Here is a 14,544-nt window from a genome sequence, read left to right as displayed (position 1 = left end):
GGGAATTGTCCTTCCTCATGACAATGCAAGACCTCACACTGCAGGTCAGACCTGCAATTCGTTGTACAGTTTTAGCTGGGAAGTTTTTAGACCACCCATCCTACAGTCCTGATTTTGCTCCAAGTGATTACTATCCGTTTCTACACCTCGAACAACGCCCTCAGTGGCAACGGTTACAGTGATGACGACGGCGGGAAAACGGAAGTGAACTATTGGTTATCGAAGCAGGCGCCAAGTTTTTTATCAAGAGGGTATTTTAAAATTGGTTGAGAGGAATGATAAGTGTTCGAACAAAATTGGCAATTATGTCGAAAAATAGAGTAACGAATTTATTTTCTGAAAATAAATTTACTCTTTTGAAATAATCTTTCGTTATGTATTTATGCTTAAACGGACGTTAATTAAAAAACACCACTCGTATATGCAAATCTTTTCTATTTGTTTTGTTTCTTTACTTCAGTTCTTTACTTTACTTTACTTTACTTTTTTCAGTTTCTTTACTTTAGTTCGTTTTGGAACTGCAGCATTCTTTGTTTTTAATTTGATCAGGCTAACCTCTTTTCTTCTTTAAGCACTTTTACTCTGCAATGTAACATGCATGTCGCTCCTTACTACAGTTCGTTACCACGAACTGTTGGATAAAAAATATATCTTTATTTACGAGGAAAGAGTTTAATGTAGCCTTTAGCCTTTTAGTGAACTTCAAGAGAAGGTTAATAGGTTGTTAGATTTTTATATCGCAGAAAAGAAAAAAAAACATTTGGATATTGGTACCACTTGGAAGGTGATAATTATGGCTTAAATTACATTCATTTGCGACCCACTAAATTCATGGGTAGTATGAAAATTAATTTGATTCCTCTTTTTTGCAGTAAGTCTGTGTTTGTTTGTTTGTTGTTTTTTTCGTTTTTTTGAAAAATTTTGAAGTTTTAGTTTCAGAGATGACATTTCTCACAAATTGTTCTCTTCAAATTCGGTTTTTAGTGCCGCTCTGATACCAACACTGCTGAAGCACCAGACCGCCTAAGGTAAACGCAGTTGTGGATGCTCCTCCTCCACCCCAGTCGTTGCAATACTGTTCTCTTTACCTCTCCTCGTGAAGTTCCGATGTCCTTTAAATCCTTTAATACAACTTCCCATCTGTTTGTGGACGAACTGATTTTCATTTAACCCCAGATGATTGACTAAGAAGCATAATCGTGGCAGTCTGGGAAGGGAGAAAGAGAAAAACGAGGTTTCCTGATAGTTTGCATAAGAAGTGCCAAGAAATATGAAAAAAAAATTGGATTGTTGTTTATTCTCGGGGGAGGGGAGACTCCGAGCCAGTGTTGCGATATTGATTTTTTGAATTGTACTAGACATAGGTCTAAAAATGTACTTCCCGGGAAAACATGTACCAGACGCAAAAATTTTTTTTTCGCGTGTTGCGCTTCGCGCAACACGCGATCTTCTTTCGCGCTACTGTACGAATCTATACAATATCGTTCTTTTGCTTATTTTTCTCTCTCTTCCCGATGGCTCCCATTTTCTTTTCTAACCTTATTTTTCCGCACCTTCGTGTTTTCTGGAATAGAGCTTGGCTCTAGAGCGTGCTCAGTAGCCAAAGAGCCAAAATGTGCCTATTGAGGTAAATTAGTTCTGCCAAATGAAGGTAACTCAGAGCTGGAAAGTCACGCAAAATCTGCCACAAAGGAAAAGCGGTTGAGTCGCGAAGAAATTCCACTGGATCCACGAACCACGGACCCAGAGATGTCTCTTCCGAAAATCCCTTATTCGTCTTATTTAACCAATTTGAACAACGCTTACGGAAAGCGGCAGTAGCCTAACCTAAGTGATAACCAAAAGGATAGCAATTTTAAGCAGAGTGAAGCGGAAGAAACCGCAGATAACCAAAACAAAAACTCCAAATATGCTTTGTCCATGGAGGACATATGTTATGTCTATGGGCCTGGCTCTAATCGAGAAAGGGGTTGTTGAGTTGTGGAGCTCGGAATGAGCTCAAATTAAAATTACGGCCCATTTTACGGCGTTATTTATCTTTCTTTATGTTAGATCATCGGATACAAAAGTAGGAATGAACAGAAAAACAAGATATTCACTTCTTTTAAAAACTAAAACTTCTTAGGAATTATCACGAGATCATCACGTCTTCAATATCTCTTAGCAGAGACTCAATTTCCTCCTGTTGATCATCTTCTACTTCAACAATTGCCTGTTCTTCAGACCCTTTCTTTTTTTCCTGAGGGTTCCAGGAGACACAAGTACCATGGTCGCAAATATGCTCCCTTGTCCGAATCAAGGAGTAAATGGTGTCAACTGCAAGGCGGTTTCGAGACTTCGTTTTAACCACCGACACTGCACTGAAAATACGTTCGACACAGGCCGATGAGTGTGGAAGGGACATGACAGAAAACATGAATGTACAAAGCTCTGCATACTTTGAAGAGCCAAGACCATTTTTAAGCTCGTTCAGTTTCCCCCAGAACACCTCTGGACTTTTCAAGTATTGGGGTGGCAAATGCTTTGATTCAGCAGGGATTGATCGCCACTGAGAGCTCAATTCTTCTAGAGATTGTCGGTTGACTAAGTTAGGAAACATGACTAGTACTGGTACTAAATCCTCTCGGCCAGAGGCAGCCACAACCGGGTCGATCACTTTCATTTTCTGCAGAACCTTAAAGGTTGAGTTGCAGTAAAAGCGGACATAAAACTCCTTTGCCAACTTCACATAAAACTTCAGACACACTAGTTTGAACGCATGCACTGTTGGGGCAGGAATATTTTTCTCGATAACCTCAGCTTCCACGTTTGCTCCCACATAGATTCGTTCGAGAGGCAAGAAATACTCTCGGTTGGACGGATCATAGGTCCCTAACGGCTTGTTTTCAACTACTTCCGGACGTAGGAAGTTCCTTAGGATAGTCCCAAATACCGTAGAGACCTCGTTGCAAAGGCAGTGCAGCCTAACCCCCTCAGCTTGAAACAATATGTTCAGCTTGTTGACTTGCGGCAAAATGAAGCCCAGGAACTGCAAGTACAGTTTCGTGTACACATTTTCCATCATTTTCAGGACCTTTTCAGCAGAGGCCGACTTGATGGCCTTGAATTCCTCGTAAAAGTACACTTTCAGAGCTCTCCACTGTTCTAAAATTCGCATAACTACGGACTCGAGAGACAGCCAACGGACGTCACAGATTTTCAGCAGTCTATGGTTTTTCGTATCTGTTATCCCCTGAAACTCTGTATATGCTGCAATACGCTTTGGTGAATGCTGTATATAGTTATATACATCACGGACAAACTCATCAAATTCTAGTGGGATCTCTTTGGAGGCGTTAGACGCGCATAGTGCAAGGCTATGGCACACACAGCCTACAACAATAACATACGGATTGTCAATTTTCACAAGAGCCTTCAGCCCCGCTACCTCCCCCATGTTCACAGAGGCATTATCCCATCCGAAACCTATGCAGTTCTCTTTTGGGATATTTCTGACGCTGAGTAGCTTATCTACTTCTCCCTTCATTATCTGAGCTGTTGCTGATGGCACCTCGACAAGTCCTAATAAGCGATCGCAAACACGTTTTAACTGAGGACACCAGAAGCGAGCAACAACAGCCATAGATTTAACAACAGATTTGTCTGTCGATTCATCCAACAAGATTGAAAACTTGCATTTCTGCAATTTCTCTGAGAGAGCCTGGTCTGCATCAGGTGCCAACTTTTTCACAATGATATTTCGTGTTTTGTCACGGCCGCACGTAATCTTACCTGCGATCACGGAATCAGGGAACACATTTTTTAGGAGCCCTGGCAGATGTTCCATAACCCTAAATGGCAGGTTGTGTTCAGCAATAAAGCCGCTGAGCTTCAGCTCTGCATTCTCAACACTCTTCTGCAACATCACACTTTTCTTAAATTCAACGTTACTGGAGCACAAGTTTGCTAGATCAGTTGTATGCTGCTTTGCCTTAAAGTTCTTTCCATGGAATTTATTTTTGGAATGTCTAAGAGCATGGGTTTTTCCTCCAATGTAACTTTTGTTGCAAACCAGGCACATAAATCTCGTACTGTCCTTCTCATCCTTCCGAATCCATTTCTGCAGGTCTTTGTCAGAAAGCCAGTCACTGTTAAATTTGTGCTTGTAATGTGTCTTTTTCTTTTTTGGCTTTGCCTTGACATTCATTCTCTCATCAACACATTCGTCATCAGAGTCAGACTCTTCAGATTCACTAGATTCAGTACTGCTGCCGCTTTCTTCACCTAGTGATATCATATCCTGGTCACAGTTTTTGCTGTTCTTATCACTGCCCAAGTTTGCTCGGCTATCAGGGTTTATTCCAGTCTGTACTTCTGTCACCTCGTGCAATTCTTCAGTGGGTTTGTTCGGATTTTCTTGTCTCTTATCTGTCTCATCTGGAGGTCCTGGCTTTTTGAAAAACTGTTGAAGTTTTGATTGCTTCATTTTGTCCTTAAAAACGATATATAGCATATAATTCCATGTATCTACTAGCTACTCTCTACTACGTATGGTAAATCAAAAAAGAGGATTAAAACTAGCTTTTTTCACGGTAAGAATGACAAGCATACTAGGCTAGATAGTAATTTTACTTTGGGATTTTTTTGTTAGCTTTACCCTTGATCAGGTAAACAGATGCTGACAAAAAACCAGAGATTCCCTTCTACAATCACACAACACAGAAGTACGGATTTCCTAAAGAGATTTCCCTGAAAAACTGTGTTATGTGATAGCAGTAAATAATGCATGGGTGATCGAAATATGTACTGATATTCCAATAAACGCGGTGACAAAGACAGTGAAAACTCTGATCACAAAGATGTGTGCGCCTGTCATCTCTTTAAGAAGAGTAACCATCTGGTAAGCTACTACAAAATTACCCATGGCCATGATAGATATAAAGGAACGCTTATCCTCCACAGAATTTCAGGCTGTGGGATACTTGTCACTGACTTTGTCAGGTACTACCCATGTCAGTAATTATCCTGATTTTGGTAGAGTAGCCTACAGGTTAAAAAAAATACAATAAAGGTTCCTGCTTTTTTTATTCCAAAACTAGCAATGGTACAGTAGAGGTATGCTTATTTAAACAGTTACCATACTTAAATATAAACAGTGCAGTTTTGGGCTAAATGGTAGAATGAAGATCCAAAATACCTATTCAGGTAGACTATTTTCAGAGGCCCCTAATTGCCTACTTTGGCTAATTGATAGTTAACTTTAGTCACAGCAAGTGCATGAAAATGGCAAAGTTCAAAGTCAACAAACATTCAAATAAGTATACCTCTACCCAAGTATGCTGCACATGAAAGGTTCATGAAGGTAGATTTCACCATGGCATATGTCTAGCCGATATGCTCTCCACTACACTCCTAGTCACTCCTACTCTAAGCCTCTTCTATCTGCTTTTCCACAAGTGATCAGCTTAAGAAACATGGGGGCTAATCGCATACAGGTATGGCTCACATAAAACCTATTGTCATTCATACTATAACTGATAGATATTTTGAACAGTCTGAACTTGTAGGTTTGAATGTGCATTTTGTTAGATCACTAAGTTAGTGATCGAGCCTGTAGCAATGTGGGTTGCAAGAAGGACTTGTTGCACAAATACCGTACATAACAATCATCTGAATAAGCCACTACACTACATACTTAGCGTTGCTGACATGGCAAATCTGAAGAAGACTTCAGCAGGCTTACCTCACAACTGGAGTTAAGATGATGATGATTGATTAACCGTCCTCTCTTGTCTGATGACCTTAGGACGTCTTTCTTTGGGTTGATTTACTTATACTGCTGTTGCTCTTCCAATCTTCTTCAAAAATTTTGTCATGAGCTTGACTGCCTCGACTGCCAGCTTGTCATCTTTTATGTCCCCTAGTAACACAGTTGCACTGAGTGGTTTATTTATATTGTTTAAAAATTCTATTATTTCTTTTCTTTCTGTTCTGTAATTTTGGCATTCAATTAATAATATGTGATGGATAGTTTCAATCTTGCCACACTTAACACAGTTTTCACTTTCACCCAAGAACTTGGCTTTATATGCTTGGGTCCCAGCATGGGTGGATCTTAGCCGAAACATGATACTGCTTTCTTCTCTGTTAAGCTTTTCATATAGACCTCTTTCAAACTGAATATTTGTTTTGTTGTTTGCCCACCATGTTCCATTTTTGTCTCTCCATTCACTTAGCCTTTCTATTTTAATTTTTTTGATCATATTTTCAATTGTACCGATTATTTTTGGTGTTGTTCCATTTATTGGTAACCCTGCCACTATCGCTTTTTTAGCAGCGATATCAGCTTCTTCATTCCCTCTTATGTTTTTGTGTCCAGGTACCCACATAATGGTTACTGATGTATTTGTGGATGTTGCCAGTTCATCCATTACTAACTGAGTAGTTGTTATCTCTCTTGAGGTTTGTTTTGGTGATTGCAATGCTTCTATTGCACTTTTTGAGTCAGAACAAATTAGTATCTTGTTTTTTTCTGAAGAAATTGACATTAAGTAACTGCCTGCTTTCATAATAGCGACAAGTTCAGCCTCAAAAATGGACTGTGATGGATCCAGCTTGAATAGCTCTGTCTTATTCAATATTGGTATGACAAAAGCAGCTCCTACACCCTCATTATTTTTTGATCCGTCCGTGTATACTTTTAAGTGTTCTTTATACTCTGTAACCATTAAATGGTTGAATTTGATGTAGTTAAGTGGATCTTCTTTTTCAAATTCGTTTGTTAGATATTTGATGCTTCTACTTGTCCATGGGGGTATTAGTGGTGGGTCTTGCAGGTGTAACATCTCACTAAAATTGAAGATTATATCCTGTGTTTTCAATAAACTCTCTGCTTTTTCTATCATCCATTCTTTATTCCGCTTTCGTTTTTTGTTAAATGTATGGGTAAGTCCTCTTTTAATAATTAGAGCTTTGTATGGGTGGGATGATGGGGCTAGCCATATCTTTTTCAGGTACTTCAGCATCTGTTGTTCTCTTCTGGTTTGCAGGTCAACTATTCCACTTTCAATTAATAAGAAGGAGATGGGCGTTGTACTTCTTGCCCCAAAGGCTATTCTTAACGCGCTATTTTGGACAACTTCCAGTTTGTTTAGCGTGCTTTTTGAAGCAATATTGTAGAAAAGTGAGGCATAATCAATCTTTGCTCTAATGTATTTACAGTAGAACTCAAGCATAAATACTGTATTCGCTCCCCAAGTTTTCTTGGAAAGCATTTTCATGATGTTAAATCGCCTTATGCATGACTGTTTTATATGTTCCACCATTGGTTGAAGGGTCATCTTTTCATCTATCAAACATCCCAGATATGTGTTTAGAGACTCTTTCTACTGTTCGATTTTTCAACATCAAATCTGGGATATTTGTTATATGTCTATTTGTGAAGACCATCATTTTTGTCTTTGTGATTGAAAATTCTAAGTCTAGATCCTCAGCCCAAAATGTCAGCTGATTGATCATTTGTTGTAGTTTTGTTATTATTTCTGTTTCTTTCTGCCCTATTAGCCAGAAGCAAATATCGTCAGCAAATACTGAGGCCTTTATTTCATCGTCATTCAGTGGGCTATTGTATTGACTTACATTATAGAAATCTGGACCCAGTGCTGAGCCCTGTGGGACTCCTCTTTGTGATTTTACATGAATATGGGAAAGGCAATTTCCTGATTTAACTTGAACAGTTCTTTCTCTTAGATATTCATGACAGACTGATATTAGGGGACCCTTTATTCCCAAGCTAATCAGTCCATCCAAAATCTGTCTGTGGGATATAACGTCAAATGCTGACTTAATGTCCATGAAGACGGTTATCATGATCTTGTGGTTCTGCAGGGAATATAGGGCATCTCGTTGGAGCAATGCAAGATTGTCCGTGGTACTTAAACCTTTGCGAAATCCACATTGGAATGGAGGTAGAAATTGGTTGGTTTCCATAATCCAGTTTATTCTATTCTTTATTAATCGTTCATAAAGCTTCCCCATTACAGGTAATAAGGTTATAAATCTGTGATTTTCTAGCTTCGTTGGATCTTTATGGGGCTTGGGTAACATGATTGCTACTCCCTTTTTCCATATTTTTGGGAATTCCCCTGATTCCCAGCAATTGTTAATTATTTGAAGAAGCATTTTAATCCATTTTGAAGGAAGTTTTTTAAAATAATGAGGATATATTTGGTCATTGCCTGGTGCTGTTAGTGGTAGGTTTTTAATTGTAGTTTCTAACTCATTTATAGTAAAAGGTTGATTGTAGGGTGCGTCAGTAGATGTGTCTCTAGCTCTTTTTATTTTCCAGAGGGTTTTTCTTACAGCTGACTGGTTTATTTCTTCTTTGTTTATAACTGATTTGAGATATCTTGCCCTTTCATTGGCTATTTCCTGATTATCTATAATTTCTTTTCCATCTGATTGAATTGGCATGTTTACTTGGGGTTGTTCATTATAAAAGCCATTCATTTTCTTAATAAACTTAAAGATCTTTGTTGAGGGTTGTCTGAAATCAAGTTTTTCCAGGTATTGATTCCAGCTTTTATATTTTTCTTCCTTTACTGTTTTTTTGAATATGGCCGTGGTTTTCTGTAAGTGTAGATAATTCTCAAACGTGAACATTGCTTCATAGTGTCTTTTTGCTTTTGTCATTTGCTTCTTTGCCTCTTTGCAAATATTGTTCCACCAGGGGTTGTGTTTGTGTTTCGTGTGCGTTTCTGTTTTATTTGTTATAGTCGACTCTGCTGCTTGTATCAAACTGTTTTGAAATGTTTCAATTGTTTCTTCAATATTATTTGAGCTCACAAAGGTATTTTCAAGATTTTGCAATTCTAAGATTTCTTGGTATTTGTCCCAATTCACTTGTTTGATGTTTGTTTGTTTTCTGCAGCTATCATTTTCACACTTCGTGGGTTGATCTCTTATTTCATGCATTACTGGTAGGTGGTCACTCAACAAAGTGATTTCACTTGCTGACCAAATTGTCCATTTAGAAGCTATATTAGCTGGTGTAATTGATAGATCTATTGTAGTGTATGTGTTTGTTCTTTTGCAATGACGTGTTTTCAGATTTTTAGGTGTGATTAGACATGCATCTAAGTTGTCTTGTAGAAAAACTTCCACTGAATTTCCAGTACTATTTGAGATACCACAATCACACCAAATATTATCGTGTGCATTTAGGTCTCCAAGGATTATATATTTTTCACAGGACGGAATTGTTTTCACTATTTCCTCAATAAACTTACCAATTTTCTTATTTTCTCCTTTTGGGTTGTAAATATTTATGATGTTGAGTTTTTGACGATTTTTCAAATATACTGTGCATCCTACTGCTTCTATCATTTGGTAATTTTTATCTTGTGAGATTTCTATATTTAAAGGCTTGAAATGGTACTTTTTACTTATGGCTATTAGAGTGCCTCCTCCACTGCCTTGTATTCTATCCTGTCTTGTGACATTAAATCCTGTGAGTTTAAATTTTTTATATGGGACTAGCCATGTTTCTTGTAGGCATATTATATCTACTTTATAATCGACTGCAAATTTTTTTAACATATCTGTTTTCGTGCCTGTCAGTGATTGAGAGTTCCATGAGACTACTAACATATCAGTTGGTTGAGTGTGCTTTCGTTTCTAACTTTGAATGCTCTGTCTAATTCTGGTTCATTGATTTCTCTTGGGCTTATTTTAATATTTGTGATTTGTTCAATAACTTTGCATAAGCTATTGATTTTTTCTTCAACTGGAATTGAGCTTGTGTCAAATATTCTTGGATTTCTTGCAATTTCTTTTATTATCTTTTTCACCACTGTTAGTACATCACTTTGAATTTCTAATTCTTGGTCTCTTGATATTGGAGGAAATTCTTCTTTGTTTAGATAAAATTGACTAGTTTTTGAATGTTGTTTGTTTGCAACTTGCGCATAAGATTTGTATGCTGATTCAGCTCTTTTTATGCCTATATTTTGGGTTTCTGCAATTTTTGTAATAATCTTGTTTTGTCTTCTTTGTGGGCAAGTAGCGGATGTAGTTGTATGGTTACCATTGCAGTTTACACAGTGATATTTTGTATTTCTTGTTTCTACTGGTTCAGTTTTTAATGGACAGTCTTTAGAGTGGTGAGATTTTCCACATCTAAGGCAAGATGGTTTTGGTGATCTGCACACTGTTTTGATATGGCCAAATTTTTGGCAATTGTAGCACTGAATGATTGGCCTGTTATATTGAGCAACTTCTTTAGGTCTTCCTGCAAACCAAATATGGGAAGGCAAGGTGTCACTTACAAAAGTGATTAACACGGCTTTGCTGTCTTCTGTTTTTCTTGTTTCTTTGTTAAAAAGTTTTAGTCTTTTTATTTGGTGAATTTTTAATTCTGTGTCCAAACATTCCTTTATATCAGCTTCTGTCATTTTTAAATTCACACCTTTAATGACACCACGGACTAACTTTTTTCTTAGTTCAACCATTACACTTAAGCTACCTAGTTTTGTAGTCTTCAACAATAATTCTTTGGAATTTTCATTTTGAGAATGTACTATTAATAGTTCATTGTTCTTTACCAAGTCATATTCAAACTTGTTTTCCTTTAATATATTCTTCAAGTTTTTGATAATTGTGCTGTGGTCAGGGAACTGCTTGTTGTGTTCTGTGAGGATTATATTTACACTGCAGTTGTATTCTATGCTTGCATTGGTAATTACAGTCATTGGGAGAGGTTTTCTGTTTTTTGCAGGAAACTGCTTCGCCCATATAGCTTTCATTGTCCCTCTCATTTGCTGCTTCATCACTTAAAACTTCAAATCTATTCTGTACTGACAGCTGGATATGTTCCTTGATTGTTTCTCTTTTATTTTTCACTTTTACTGTCTTATTCTCTTTGTTTGTGTTTATCCATTGATTTGTATCTGTTTGATTATATTATCTTATGGCTTGACTCTGACCTGGGCTTGTAATTGTTTGGTATGTCACTGATTGAGGGGAGCCAGCAAATGGAAACTGATTGGATCCATTTGTGGGATCATGCCATATTTGCATTGGCTGGGTTTGGTAATGTTCTGGGCTGCCAAAAGTCCATTCACGAGTAGGCGATTGCTGAACCCAAAATAAGGGTTGGGGTTGAGGGGTTGGCCCTCAACCCCAGAATTCTGATTGAAGTGGTTTCCAGAATTCTGATTGAAGTTCAGAGCCATTACCAGATGTGTCAGATAATGTGTCATTACCAGAACTAAGTTTCAAATTGCAATAAAAATTTTCAAAATGAACCGTGTAATATTAGCTTAATTAATTTGTGAAAGCTTTTTGGTGAAAAATAACCTATTTGTATCTGGCCAGTCATGAACTTGACCCCCCCCCTCTGTTGAAGCTCGTAAAGGCAGTATTAACGGATCGTCATTCATTGAGACTGTGTTAACACGCATAGAAAATAAAAAGATGTTACTGAAAAAAAGTCTGGTAGCAATTTTGAAGTGTTTTGCGTCACGATTAAACTTAAAACTTAAACCAGTAGAAATTATCTATATATGAGGTGGGTTGCCTCATCCTCGACCCTTGCTCTTTAAGCTAAAGTTTTCAAGTTCTTTAGAACTACTTCTAATTCAAAATTTACGGCCCCTGAGATTCAGGAGTAGGTCTTCGAGGATTCGGACAAAAAATCAAACTTTAGCGTAAAGAGCAAGGAATGAGGAGGGGGCAACCCCCTTCATACAAGAATAATTCTTTTTTTTAGTTTCAATGTTTCTCCTTACTTTCAGTTGAAAAAACTTGGCGTTTTTAATTTAATCTGATCGTGTACCAAATCATCCCTGAAATGTAAAATTCTTCCTGGAAAATTTCTCCTTGAAACTTTCCTCCCCACGAAATATTCTCCAACACGGAAAATTCCCTCAGTAAATTTCCGCATATTTCCCAATAACAAATACCATATGTAAATAACGAGGAAATTTCATTGGACCTTTCAACTAATTGTTATTTGAGCTTTCAACTATTCTGATTCAAATGACTATCTTCGAATTATAAATGCATGTCTTTGGTGGAGAAAGGCATGGGAGGTGAGGGGTAGGGTATTTTCCCTCCGATCTGTTTGGTCACTTAATAAACACTAGAAATTCTAATTTCCGTTTGAACGAACCCTTTCCCGATCTCCTAGGACCATCGGTCCGATTTGATCACCTCTGGAAAAAAAATATAATAACAATAAAATATAAAAACATGCATCTGTTGTCTTTCATTTTTGAAAATAGACAAATTTTTTCAGGCTCATAGCTTCTGATGAGCCGCATTAAACTTAATTAATTTTATACATTTAGAACCTGCATTAAAAGTCAATTCGTTTGGTGTATTAATTTTTATCAAAATTCCTTTCTTTAGATTTTCTGCTTCTATCGGGCCGAATAACTCCTTACTTGCAATTCGTTACCATGAACTGTTTAATTGTAAAAGTAGCGTATTTTTCGGCGTTCATTTTTGAGTGTTACAGTAACTATATAAGTAGATGAATCTGAATACCGAGGAGAAAAAAAATTAGAGGCTCAGAAATGAAATCCTTCGCAAATAGGTATTATTTTTCTCTGCTCCTTAAGATGGTTTTGATAATATTAGGATTTATGGCCTTTTGAACCTGCAGTTGAATGCTATTTTGAACCTGCAGTTGAATGTAATGTCATGTTATTTTCCCCACCCTTCCTTGTTTCTTTTAGGATTTATGGCCTTTTGAACCTGCAGTTGAATGCTATTTATGTCATGTTATTTTCCCCACCCTTCCTTGTTTCTTTTATCCGTGTTTTCTGTTTATTTTGTTCAGATAAGCACGTTTGCATGTTTTTCCCTGTCCATAGGATAGTACAGTCGTCTGACTCTACCAGTTTACACTCAAAAGAAGGAAGAGGTGAGCTGGACAAATCTATAGATAGTTGTGGAGCTCCACCAGATGACGAAAAGTGAGTATCTCAAAAGTAAAAAGTCAAAAGTAAATTCAGATTTTTATTCTTTTATTGCATAGCTCAAGAACGAGAATTTATTTGCAGAATCTATCCTCGAGGCTAAAGAATTTATTAATAATAATAATTTTATTTGTGTATAATTTTATTTGTGTATAATTTTATTTATAATTAATTATTACTTATAAGTAAATAATAATTATGTAATTGCTATTTCATTTTTTTATTATTTTATTACATTATTATTTATATTATTTACAATATTTTTGTTTACATTATATTATATATTTATTTTATTATTTAATTGCAAATAAATTATTGTTTATTAATAAATCATTTGTATATGATTTTTAATTATAAATTTTGAAATATAATTTTTAATTGCTGCGAATTAAAAAAGCTTTTTTGCAATGTTGCATCTTCATCTGGATATGGATGACTTCGGGTTCGTATGTAACCTCATTCTCTTCTATACCGAGGATGTTAACACTATGATATTGCTAGGGCAGAATATGAGTATCACCCGTGGAGTCTCTGTGGGATCTAACGATAAAGTTTTTATAGTTCCATAACATCATTCCATGAGCAATGGTTTTTGACAATCCCAGCATTCATGTCTGTACACAGAGTAGAGATTGGGGTAATCAAAATTGGGGAAATATAATTTTGTAGTTTTGAGCACTCAACGGAAGAAACAACCGGAGGTAGAATTCCCTTCAAAAATTTCCCTTGACATATAAGTATGTTTATAATAAAAAGAAGAACAGGGAGGAGGAATTCATAAGACTTATAAAATATAAATGACAGTGGAAGTGGAATATAATTGAGTCATAGGATAAGTGGAAATTTACACGATTTGAGAATTTGAAAAAATTGGTAATTCTGTTTTTAATGAAAAGTATGCCCATCTGCAGTCATGCAGTGTATGCCAGTAGCCTAACGGGTGTCAAATAAAAAAAAAAAAATAAAAAAAAAAATAAATAAAAAAAAATAAAAATAAAACGTGGGTGAAAAATCAGTTAAGAGTAAGCTAAAAATATATGATACCAAACAGCTTAAGAAGGCGCAGCTTTCCTTTGAAGATGCAGTTATCTTTAGGAATCAACTAATTGATGATGTTTGAATATGGACGAAAACCATGGTCAAATTTACAAATAACAGTTCAATAGGGACAAATCAGGGGCGTAATTTGCTATGCAACGGCGGGCACAAATGCCCCTCCTAGACCCCATTTTGTCACCCAGACCCCAGTTTGACCGCCCTCTCCCCCAGCTGAAATTTAGTTTCTTCAACAATATTATAAAAACTAAGATAAGCCTGCATAATTCAAGTATCAACAGAAATGGATCAGTTTTCTTTCGTTTATATTTACCTTTATGGTACTATAAAGCACCTTTATAGTAATATATAGTACCTTTATTGTACCAAATCGCTCATTTTTCAGTTTTTACAGTCATTTTCACTTGGTTTGGGAAAATTCCCTCCAAAATTGCCCTCCCCCTAGGATTTTAACGAAATTACGTCACTGGGACAAATCCTTTTATTAGACACTGAAGAAAAAAAAAGAGTAAAACTCTGGATTTTTCGG

General features: G+C 36.6%; 2 protein-coding genes across 4 annotated transcripts in view; one reads left to right on the top strand and one right to left on the bottom strand.

Annotated features, from left to right (window-relative positions):
- Positions 1-14,544, bottom strand: part of LOC136038173 (protein OPI10 homolog) — a 466,996-nt gene that overhangs the window by 122,332 nt on the left and 330,120 nt on the right. The window lies entirely within an intron of this gene.
- The window catches only part of LOC136038170 (FERM domain-containing protein 4A-like), a gene marked incomplete at its 3' end in the record, with an annotated part of 135,745 nt that overhangs the window by 104,894 nt on the left and 16,307 nt on the right, over positions 1-14,544 (top strand). For 2 of the 3 annotated variants that reach the window (XM_065721237.1, XM_065721236.1), the window contains 1 exon segment: positions 12,855-12,956. In XM_065721237.1, the coding sequence (XP_065577309.1) occupies positions 12,855-12,956 (102 nt within the window). 3 annotated transcript variants of the gene reach the window in all.

Source organism: Artemia franciscana, chromosome 17, assembly GCF_032884065.1.
Source record: "Artemia franciscana chromosome 17, ASM3288406v1, whole genome shotgun sequence".
In the NCBI taxonomy this organism is placed as follows: Eukaryota; Metazoa; Arthropoda; class Branchiopoda; order Anostraca; family Artemiidae; genus Artemia; species Artemia franciscana.
This window is presented reverse-complemented; position numbering and strand designations above follow the sequence as displayed.